At 47.0% G+C, this 10,974-nt stretch overlaps 2 protein-coding genes across 2 annotated transcripts; both read left to right on the top strand.

Annotated features, from left to right (window-relative positions):
- The first annotated feature begins 2,677 nt into the window (after positions 1-2,677).
- LOC135900731 (ubiquitin-conjugating enzyme E2 Z-like) lies at positions 2,678-3,538 on the top strand. Its single transcript, XM_065430272.1, has one exon. The coding sequence runs from the start codon at positions 2,678-2,680 to the stop codon at positions 3,536-3,538; it is 861 nt and encodes a 286-aa protein (XP_065286344.1).
- A 5,349-nt stretch (positions 3,539-8,887) lies between these two features.
- On the top strand, positions 8,888-9,748 carry LOC135900733 (ubiquitin-conjugating enzyme E2 Z-like). The gene has a single exon (XM_065430273.1). It carries the CDS (start codon positions 8,888-8,890, stop codon positions 9,746-9,748), a length of 861 nt encoding a protein of 286 aa, XP_065286345.1.
- Positions 9,749-10,974: the final 1,226 nt, after the last annotated feature.

The following is a 10,974-nucleotide window of genomic DNA, read 5'->3' as shown; positions in this document are numbered from 1 at the left end:
TGGGATGAGTCGCGTGCAGGTCTGGGGGTAACCCGTATATGGTTGGTCACCATTGACCTCAACCTGTGAAGGACGAAACACATGGGATACCCAGGTGAGGAGCACCGGGTAATCCGCACTTCTTGTTGCTGTGCCCTTAACCAAGATGGCGCCCAGCTGGTTTGTTTGCTTGCTCGCTCTCTTTTATTGGCCCAAACCCACTATAGGGGATTGGCGAAGACTCGTATGGAATTCGCGGCCGCGCTGTCGTCTACGTCACAGTCGTTTAGCGGTGCTTCGCTTGCATTATTGTTGCTGCTCTTCAAAGAAAAAAAAAACGGAGAGGAGACGCTGTGCTCAGGCAATTCGGCGCTATTCATTGCTAATTCCATAGATATTCGGAAATTTATGCTCCCTATTAATTCGGAATAATCCCCCCATTTCTTGGCTCATCTCCCATCGTGTGTAGGAGCCACACGCAGACAGGCAACAACAATAGGAACTTGCTACTATACTACAAGGAAGGACTTCGTCGCTGTGGCTGGTTGGTTAATGAACCTGGAGATTCTCACACATTGAAGATGTGCTAAAACACACATTCTTGCAACCTGAACGACACGCTTTGAATGAGCCCAATGCCTTAAATTCACTCATTCATTCATTCATTCATTCATTCATTCATTCATTCATTCATTCATTCATTCATTCATTCATTCATTCATTCATTATGTGTGCTTGTTTTAGCCAGTTTGAGGATCTTGGATACAAGAATAACGTCGAGAATATTTCGTCCGACGTCGGCCTTGTTACCCGTACATGGCTCAACAATAACGTAGCATAAATTTACGCGAAAAACGTAGGCATTTTCTGGTTAAGACATGGTGAATTGTGAAGAAGACCTGTTAGATATGAACAGGAGTATGGCAAGCGAAACGTTTAGTGTCCCCATTCTCCCTCAACACGTCGGTTTCTCTTGGCAGGGCGGGAGGGGGTGGTGGAGGGGAGACGCCGATAGCAAAGCCTGCCTATATCTGCACTTCATTTTTTTTTACGTTCAACTTTTAATGCAAATGCATTGTATGCCTCATTACGCGAAAATCCGGCGTTGTAGTCAGCTGTGTGACCGAATGACGGTACCAGAAATAGCCGAAGGCAACGAGTAAAAATTAGACCTTACCGAGGCGCAGTTAAAATGCAGGCAAGAGCTTGCGCGGACATGGAACGCGCAGAAAGAAGAAAAAAAAAGAAAAACATTTCACCAAAGCGACTATAATGCTTTCGCATTCCCACACGTAAGCCGTCTTAAAGAGACGGACAACCGATTTTTAAGGTCCTAGCTTTTTTTCTGGCGCGACACAAAGCTCACCGTCGGTAGTGTTTACATCTTCCAAAGGCGCGTGGATAATCAGTAAGCAGAATTTTCCTATCTGAGCAGCCTCTAGAAAAGTAAGAGTCCCTCCTCCAGCAACGCTGTGAAGTGAAAGCCATGTCGATATAGCCCACCTCGCAAATTGCGAAAGCCCCTATTGTTCTGCTTTCACCGGATCGAGTGAGTGTAACTGTGGTATAACCGCCTGCACGTTGACCTTTTCAACTACTTCTGAAAATAAAAAGCTGGTGCAATAAGTTCGCGTTGTTGCACAGACATTTCTTATATTTGTGCCGCGTTTTTCCACAAGTGAACGCCTACGCCATGGCTGGCTGGCCCCCGTCGTCGTCGTTTTGTCGATGGACGACCGAAGCAAACTCGTCGAAAACGAAGGCGAAGGCAGCGTCACTTTTCTGCTCACTACAAACGAAGGCTTATCTGCATATTGTAAATCAGGAAGAACTTATAATAATAACAAGCATACTGCATTTCAATACCAATAAATAGACCAGCAACCGGGTACACTAGTAGAAAGTGGCATGGTGGAGCTCTTATGCAGCTTCATGCTTTTGCCGCGTGGGGCGCCAGAGCAAATTTTTTGTGACTTTTAGCGATGAATTAAAATTGTAAATCCACGTTTAATGAGAAAAACATGGCTCGTTTTAGTCACTACGATAGGGAACCATTTCATTAGCGTGGTTATATATCGATTCATGTTCTGAGCGGCTGTCTGTCCCTCTAAGTGTCTCTGCGATTTTTTTTTTTTTTGGCTAAGCCCTTTCGGATTTCGAATGGTTGCTGAAGCAGCTGGGTTGCTCGATATCTCTCCAAATACATTTGAGGATACATTGTTGTAGCGAAAGTCAAGAATCAAACACCGGTAAATTATGAGTTAAGATTCTCAGTACTCAAATCACAACGATATTGGCGAGTACCGTTGTCGGTCGTCGAAGTCTGTCAGCTTTTGATACGTGACTCACCGTATAGGCTCCAGAATAAACACCGGCGTTCGCGTTCATTAGATAATTTACAGGTCTACTCTGTGAGTTCTGATTTATCTGATTTCACAAGACATTTTCACTCTTCTATTTGTGATCTTTTTATTGCGCTTCTTCCGAGCGCCAAACTTGTGGCCTAAACCATAGAATTTATGTTTGTATTGTGAGAAGTGCTTTGATTTTAGCCGTCCGGCATAGCGGGTGTATGTCACACTTCAGGATCATCATCATCATCATCATCATCATCATCATCATAATTACCTATACGGTATACGCGAGGCATCGCACCCTGTAATCGGCAACAGCTGTGGCCACAAAATTCGACACGATAATGACTCTCATGCAGACAGAAGCCACTACCGGGACAGCGCAAGACAAGCCCAACCAGCCACCTCCGAACTTCTGGGACCCCATCCCCTACCTGACCGAAGTACCAACCACCAAGTGCCTGACCAGGGTCGAGCACGACATCTGGGAGATAGAGGACTACAGTATTCCCGGAATGTTCATCTCTGCCGAGGAGAACGACATGACCAAGATCCACGCGCTTATCTTGGGCCCTACGGGCACGCCGTACGAAGGCGGCTTCTTCCACTTCCTGATGAAGTGTCCGCCTGACTACCCCGACAGTCCACCGCGGGTGCGCCTGATGACCACCGACGCCGGACGCGTGCGGTTTGGGCCGAGCTTCTACGAGAACGGCAAGGTCTGTCTAGGGCTGCTGGGTACCTCGTCGGCTGGAACCACGTGGAGTTCTGGTCAGTGCCTCGGAAGCGTGCTATTCGCCATCAAGTCGCTTCTGACGACCGAGAACCCGGTCGCCCAAGGGTCCGCCTTCGGAGTCCTCCCGGCGTTGGGAACGTGGCTGAGCGGCAAGATCTGCTACAACGCCGTGCTCCAGCACGAGACCATCAGGGTCGCGGTGTGCGACGTGGTCGAATGCTGCCTGCGCGAAACGTCGCCGTGGCCGCCGGCCTTCAGGGACAAGATCTTGAAGCACTTCCCGCAGTTCTACACCGAGTACGAAAGGACGGTCAAGAAACACCTCCACTTGACCGGTTCCTACATGAACGACTCCAAAGAGGGAGGCGTGCCCACGTATCAGTTCGAGACGCTCTTGCAACGCCTCGCAGAGCTGCGCGAGAAGGTCAGAGGGGTGAACGATGCGGCCGCCGGAAAAGCAAACGAGTGATTCGACGCCTCGCGTCACTGTAGATTGCGACAGAAGACCTGAGAAGGTCAGGCGCAAGTACCGCTTCGGTGTTTGCCTGCCTGTGTACACCAGCGCCATGAGTGACACTTGTTAAGGCGGTGGCTTTATTCCTCGAACTATTCGAAACCAAAATTTGCGTATACTTGACGAATAAATCCTTGTTTAGTAAATGCTTTCCACAAACACCATCATGAAAACACCTTCCACCATCCATATATACATGGCTGCATGTTGCGTGCATATGGCGGCTCTTATGCGCGCATAGAATGGAACGTGGTTCCAAGAGGAAAAATTAGTCAACAAAGCATGCAAATTAGGTTACATGGTGTCACTCCTAAAACTTCACCTCTCACTCCGTCTATTAGTTTTCATCTGTACTTGGCAAACAACATAAGCGGACTTTTCAAGATGAGGAACTTAAAACCTGAGCTCCGTCGATTGAATCAACGGTACTGCTTCCATATGTTTGGAAACCCCCTTTCATCACAACCCAAAATCTTGTTAACTACAGTTTTACAACAGAAGAGCGTACTCATCGGCAACCGGCGAAAGTAGAGAGCGTCAAACGATAACCGATTGCTCAAGTATCAGGCTTGCTGTGCAAGTATATAGCAGAAAAAGATGACGTTTATTCGACGTACAAATCGTACAGACATGCAGGAAGCATCAGCAACTCATCTAAAAGGTTCACGAAAAAAGAAAATTGACAGTGAATGAGGGAACGTTGTGGTCGTTCGCGAAATTAATTTTTTTTGAGGATCCCCTATGACATCCAAACGTGACGTAGCAAACTCGGCCTGCCACTGCAACCGCGCCATTCGTGATAGCGAATATGAAGACGAGTAAGCGTTTACATCTCGACCACTAAACTGCATCAACAGCCGTAGAGATTGTTGCCATTCTGGAGGCAATTCGTTATATATCGACGGAGCCACATCAGACTTGGGCTACATTTTGTGATTCCAAGCCGGCACTTCAAGTGATCGATTATGCTTTTAGATGAAGACCTAACTATGCCTTTGCTCAAGAGGGCATCGAATCATATGAAGTCGCCGTAAGAGCTGGGCATTGCATAAGGTTTCAATGAATTCCGGGACACTGTGGCTTACATAAAAATGAGCTTGCCGACGCGGAGGCAACGATGACCCACATTAATGCCACGCCAGTGTCGATCCCGTTTTCACGACCTGACACTAGTGCCCTAGTGTACAGTCTTTTGCGCGATAATATCGCGGTATATTGGGCCTCGCTAGGTCATCGTCATCGCCACCTTCACGAACTCGACCCGAAAATACGGATACCACCGACCATGAAAAGGTGAAATGCAAGGTAGCTGCACAGATTACGATTAGCTGTGGCTTTTCCCCCGCGCTGTCGGCATCTCATCGGCCGGGCAGACAGCCCGAATTGTGAGAGATGCGGTACTCCTGAGATGACAGAACACCTCTTGTGCATCTGCCCACGATTTGGTGTACAGAGAAAATCGATGATAGACATCTCGTCAAAATTCGTCGTTGGGCCATTAACTGGAAGGGTTCTATTGGTAGTTTCGCCTGATCCTCGTCATCATTTATTTCACAATACTGTCAATCCCGATAGGGATTATTGCAGGAGTGGACACATGATCATCAAAAAAGTACAATATAAACAAAATAACAATGAACAAACAAGAAGTTAGCATAGAAATGCATGGACACTTACATTCATTGAATAACACATTGGTCTTCACACTATCACTCTTTCAAAAAAATAATCATGCCTGATAGTCCGAAGGCTCGCAACAAATTTTTGCCTGAGAGCGGACTGGACAAGAGACTTTGAAGAGTCTTGGAGCGTGCAAGATTTTCACCACCATCTTCGTACTCATAATCCACGTCTTCTCGATTCTTTCTTTCTACACTCTTTCCCCTTCCCCTAACGCCGAGTAGCAGGTCAGAACATTGATTCAGGCCGACCTCTCAGCTCTTCTCTCATAGTAAATACATCTCTCTCGCTCTCTCGGCCTGCCCAATATCGAGAGGCTGGACGCGCGGCTACTGGACGACGAAACTCCCGAGTGCGGCAAATATTGCAGTTAGGTTAAATACCGGACCAATTGCGGTTGCATGAAGACATAGCAGTGCGAACGAAAACATATGCACAGAGAAAGAGACACACGGAGACAAGCGCTAACTTCCAACTACAGTTGAAACTCGATTAACCGAAGTGATGACAGCTCTCAAATTATTTCGTTATATCGAGAAGTTCGTAAAATCGGGAAAGGAATTTTTCGGTCCTTCGAAATATAAAATTGAAACGCAGCGACGCGCAAAGACTACCGTGGCATTGTACTTGTCGCTAATCCAGCTCTCTGTCGCATAAACCACGAAATAAAGAAAGCAACCACCGCCGTCCCTACCAAGGCGGTGTTGAGACGGCTGTTCTGTGCACGGGCGCGGCGTGCAGCCTCTTCAAAATAAAGCTAGGGATGTGACCACTGCACCTAGATGTTCTAACGCGATAGCTTTAGAGCGCACCCTCGAAGAAGAACCTGTGTCAAAATTAGAAGGACATAAGCGCTTTTTTTTACTCATTTGTTTCAGGGATAACTTCATTAAATCGAGTTCGGCCAAGTGTGTTTCGTTAACTCGGGTTCATGGTAACATTGAACCCTATGGGTACCTGTGGGAAATGTAAATTTCTTCGTTAGATCAGGAAATTCGTAAAATCGGGTTTCGTGAGATCGAGTTTTAACTGTATCAGCTCTTGTTTATTGGCCGGATTTATATATACAGAGGAGCAGTCGTAACGTCACAAAAATTCTAAAAAGAAAAAAAAGACAGCAAATTCAGAAAAGCACAGGGTACCCTGAACCGCTGCTGTTCTCAGTCGCAGAGGCTTCACACAGCAAAAATAAATGTCTTTGTGCAATGAGTGGCAATACGTCCACTCCACACAACCGTGGGCGTGACAAAGTGGCGGTTATTCCTTGCAGGCATTGCTTGCAAGCATCTATGGAATTGCTAATTCCATAGATATTCGGAAATTTATGCTCCCTATTAATTCGGAATAATCCCCCCATTTCTCGGTTCATCTCCCATCGTGGGTAGGAGCCACTCGCAGACAGGCAACAACAACAGGAACTTGCCACTATACTACAAGGAAGGACTTCGTCGCCGTGGCTCGTTGGTTAATGAACCTGGAGATTCTCACACATTGAAGATGGGCTAAAACACACATTCTTGAAACCTGAACGACACGCTCTGAATGAGCCCAATGCTTTCCATTCATTCATTCATTCATTCATTCATTCATTCATTCATTCATTCATTCATTCATTCATTCATTCATTCATTCATTCATTCATTCATTCATTCATTCATTATGTGTGCTTGTTTTAGACAGTTTGAGGATCTTGGATGCAAGAATAACATCGAGAATATTTCGTCTGATGTAGGCCTTGTTACCCGTACATGGCTCAACAATGACGTAGCATAAATTTACGCGAAAAACGTAGGCATTTTCCGGTTGAGACACGGTGAATTGTGAAGAAGACCTTTTAGAAATGAACAGGGGTATAAGAAGCGAAACGTTTAGTGTCCCCATTCTCCCTCATCACGTCGGTTTCTCTTGGCAGGGCGGGAGGGGGGACGCCGATAGCAAAGCCTGCCTATATCTGCACATTATTTTTTTTTACGTTCAACTTTTAATGCAAATGCATTGTATGCCTCATTACGCGAAAATCCGGCGTTGTAGTCAGCTGCGTGAACGAATGACGGTACCAGAAATAGCCGAAGGCAACGAGTAAAAATTTGACCTTACCGAGGCGCAGTTAGAATGCAGGCAAGAGCTTGCGCGTACAAGGAACGCGCAGAAAGAAGAAAAAAAAGAAAAAAAAGGAACATTTTCACCAAAGTGACTATAATGCTTTCGCATTCCCACACGTAAGCCGTCTTAAGGAGACTGATAACCAATTTTTAAGGACGTAGTTTCTTTTTCTGGCGCGACGCAAAGCTCACCCTCGGTAGTGTTTACATCTGCAATGGGTACTTCCAAAGGCGCGTGGATAATTAGTAAGCAGAATTTTTCTATCTGAGCAGCCTCTATAGAAAAGTAAGAGTCCCTCCTCCAGCAACGCTGTGAAGTGAGAGCGATGTCGATATAGCCCACCTCGCAAATTGCGAAAGCCCCCATCGTTCTGCTTTTACATGATCAAGTGAGTGTAACTGTGGTTAACCACCTACATTTTCACCTTTTCAAACAATTTTGAAAACAACAATCTGGTGCAATAAGTTCGCGTTGTTGTGCAGACATTTCTCATATTTGTACCGCGTTTTTCCACAAGTGCACGCCTACGCCATGGCTGGCTGCCCCCCGTCGTCGTTGTTCTGTCGATGGACGACCCAAGCAAACTCATTGAAAACGAAGGCGAAGGCAGCGCCACTCTTTTGCTCACTACAAACGAAGGCTTATCTGCATATTGTAAATCAGGAAGAACTTATAATAATAACAAGTATACTGCATTTCAAAACTATATTAAATAGGCCAGCAACCGCGTGCACTAGTAGAAAGTGGCATGGTGGAGCTCTTATGCAGCTTCATGCTTTTGCCGCGTGGGGCGCCAGAGCACATTTTTCGTGACTTTTAGCGATGAATTAAAATTGTAAATCCACGTTTAATGAGAAAAACATGGCTCGTTTTAGTCACTAGGATAGGGAACCATTTCATTAGCGTGGTTATATATCGATTCATGCTCTGAGCGGCTCTCTGTCCCTCTAAGTGTCTCTGCGATTTTTTTTTTTTTTTGACTAAGCCCTTTCGGATTTCGCATGGTTGCTGAAGCAGCTGGGTCGCTCGATATCTCTCCAAATACGTTTGAGGATACATTGTTGTAGCAAAAGTCAAGAATCAAACACCGGTAAATTATGAGTTAAGATTCTCAGTACTCAAATCACAACGATATTGGCGAGTACCGTTGTCGGTCGTCGAAGCCTGTCAGCTTTTGATACGTGACTCACCGTATAGGCTCCAGAATAAACGCCGGCGTTCGCGTTCGTTAGAGAATTTACAGGTCTACTCGCGTAGTGAGTTATCTGATTTCACAAGACATTCTCACTCTTCTATTTGTGATCTTCTTATTGCGCTTCTTCCGAGCGCCAAACTTGTGGCCTAAACCATAGAATTTCTGTTTGTATTGTGAGAAGCGCATTGATTTTAGCCGTCCGGCATAGCGGGTGTATGTCACACTTCAGGATCGTCATCATCATCATCATAATTACCTATACGGTATACGCGAGGCATCGCACCCTGTAATCGGCAACAGCTGTGGCCACAAAATTCGACACGATAATGACTCTCATGCAGGCAGAGGCCACTACCGGGACAGCGCAAGACAAGCCCAACCAGCCACCTCCGAACTTCTGGGACCCCATCCCCTACCTGACCGAAGTACCAACCTCCAAGTGCCTGACCAGGGTCGAGCACGACATCTGGGAGATAGAGGACTACAGTATTCCCGGAATGTTCATCTCCGCCGAGGAGAACGACATCACCAAGATCCACGCGCTTATCTTGGGCCCTACGGGCACGCCGTACGAAGGCGGCTTCTTCCACTTCCTGATGAAGTGTCTGCCTGACTACCCCGACAGCCCACCGCGGGTGCGCCTGATGACCACCGACGCCGGAAGCGTGAGGTTTGGGCCGAGCTTCTACGAGAACGGCAAGGTCTGTCTAGGGCTGCTGGGTACCTCGTCAGCTGGAACCACGTGGAGTTCTGGTCAGTGCCTCGGAAGCGTGCTATTCGCCATCAAGTCGCTGCTGACGACCGAGAACCCGGTCGCCCAGGGGTCCGCCTTCGGCGTCCTCCCGGCGTTGGGAACGTGGCTGAGCGGCAAGATCTGCTACAACGCCGTGCTCCAGCACGAGACCATCAGGGTCGCGGTGTGCGACGTGGTCGAATGCTGCCTGCGCGAAACGTCGCCGTGGCCGCCGGCCTTCAGGGACAAGATCTTGAAGCACTTCCCGCAGTTCTACACCGAGTACGAAAGGGCGGTCAAGAAACACCTCCACTTGACCGGTTCCTACATGAACGACTCCAAAGAGGGAGGCGTGCCCACGTATCAGTTCGAGACGCTCTTGCAACGCCTCGCAGAGCTGCGCGAGAAGGTCAGAGGGGTGAACGATGCGGCCGCCGGAAAAGCAAACGAGTGATTCGACGCCTCGCGTCACTGTAGATTGCGACAGAAGACCTGAGAAGGTCAGGCGCAAGCACTGCTTGGGTGTTTACCCGCCTGTGTGTACCAGTGCCACGAGTGGCGCTTGTTGAGGCGATGGCTTAATTCATCGAACTATTGGAAACCAAAATTTGCGTATCCTTGACGAATAAATCTTTGTTTACTAAATGCTTTCCACAAGCACCATCCCGGAAGCACCTTCCACCATCCATATATACATGGCTGCATGTTGCGTGCATATGGCGGCTCATATGCGCGCATAGAATGGAACGTGGTTCCAAGAGGAAAAATTAGTCAACAAAGCATGCAAATTAGGTTACATGGTGGTACTCCTAAAACTTCACCTCTCACTCCATCTATTAGTTTTCATCTGTACTTGGCAAACAACATAAGTGGACTTTTCCAGATGAGTAACTTAAAACCTGAGCTCCGTCGATTGAATCAATGGTACTGCTTCCATATGTTTAGAAACACCCTTTCATCACAACCCAAAATCTTTTTGACTACACTTCTACAACAGAATAGTACGCATCGGCAACCGGCGACCGTAAAGAGCGTCAAACGATAACCGATTGCTCAAGTATCAGGCTTGCTGTACAAGTATATAGAAGAAAAGGATGACGTTTATTCGACGTGCAAATCGTACAAACATGCAGGAAGCGTCAGCAACTCATCTAAAAGGTTCACGAAAAAATAAAATTGACAGTGAATGAGAAAACGCTGTGGTCGTTCGTTAAATCAACTTTTTTGAGGATCCCCTATAGGACATCCAAACGTGGCATAGCAAACTCGGCCTGCCACTTCAACCACGCCATTCGTGATACCGAATATGAAGACCAGTAAGCGTTTCCATCTCCACCACGAAACTATATCAACGGCCGCAGAAATTGTTGCCATTCGGGAGGCAATTCATTATATATCGACGGAGCTGCATCAGACATGGACTATACTTTGTAATTCCAAGCCGGCACTTCAAGTGATCAATTCTGCTTTTAGATGAAGACCTGTGTATTTGCTCAAGAGGGCATCGAACCATATGAAGTCGCCGTAAGAGCTGGCCATTGCATAAGGTTTCAATGGATTGCGGGACACTATGGCTTACATGGAAATGAGCTTGCCGACGCGGAGGCAAAGATGACCCACATTAATGCCACGCCAGTGTCGATCCCGTTTTCACGACCAGACACTAATGCCCTAGTGTAC

Source organism: Dermacentor albipictus, chromosome 2 (genome assembly GCF_038994185.2).
Source record: "Dermacentor albipictus isolate Rhodes 1998 colony chromosome 2, USDA_Dalb.pri_finalv2, whole genome shotgun sequence".
NCBI classification, from domain to species: domain Eukaryota; kingdom Metazoa; phylum Arthropoda; class Arachnida; order Ixodida; family Ixodidae; genus Dermacentor; species Dermacentor albipictus.
Note: the sequence above shows the minus strand (reverse complement) of the source record. Positions and strands in the feature narration are given on the sequence as shown.

What these genes read in the sequence shown, in the direction of transcription:
- LOC135900731 (XM_065430272.1), top strand. Translation starts at nt 2,678, where the DNA reads ATGACTCTCATGCAGACAGAAGCCACTACCGGGACAGCGCAAGACAAG.
- LOC135900733 (XM_065430273.1), top strand. Translation starts at nt 8,888, where the DNA reads ATGACTCTCATGCAGGCAGAGGCCACTACCGGGACAGCGCAAGACAAG.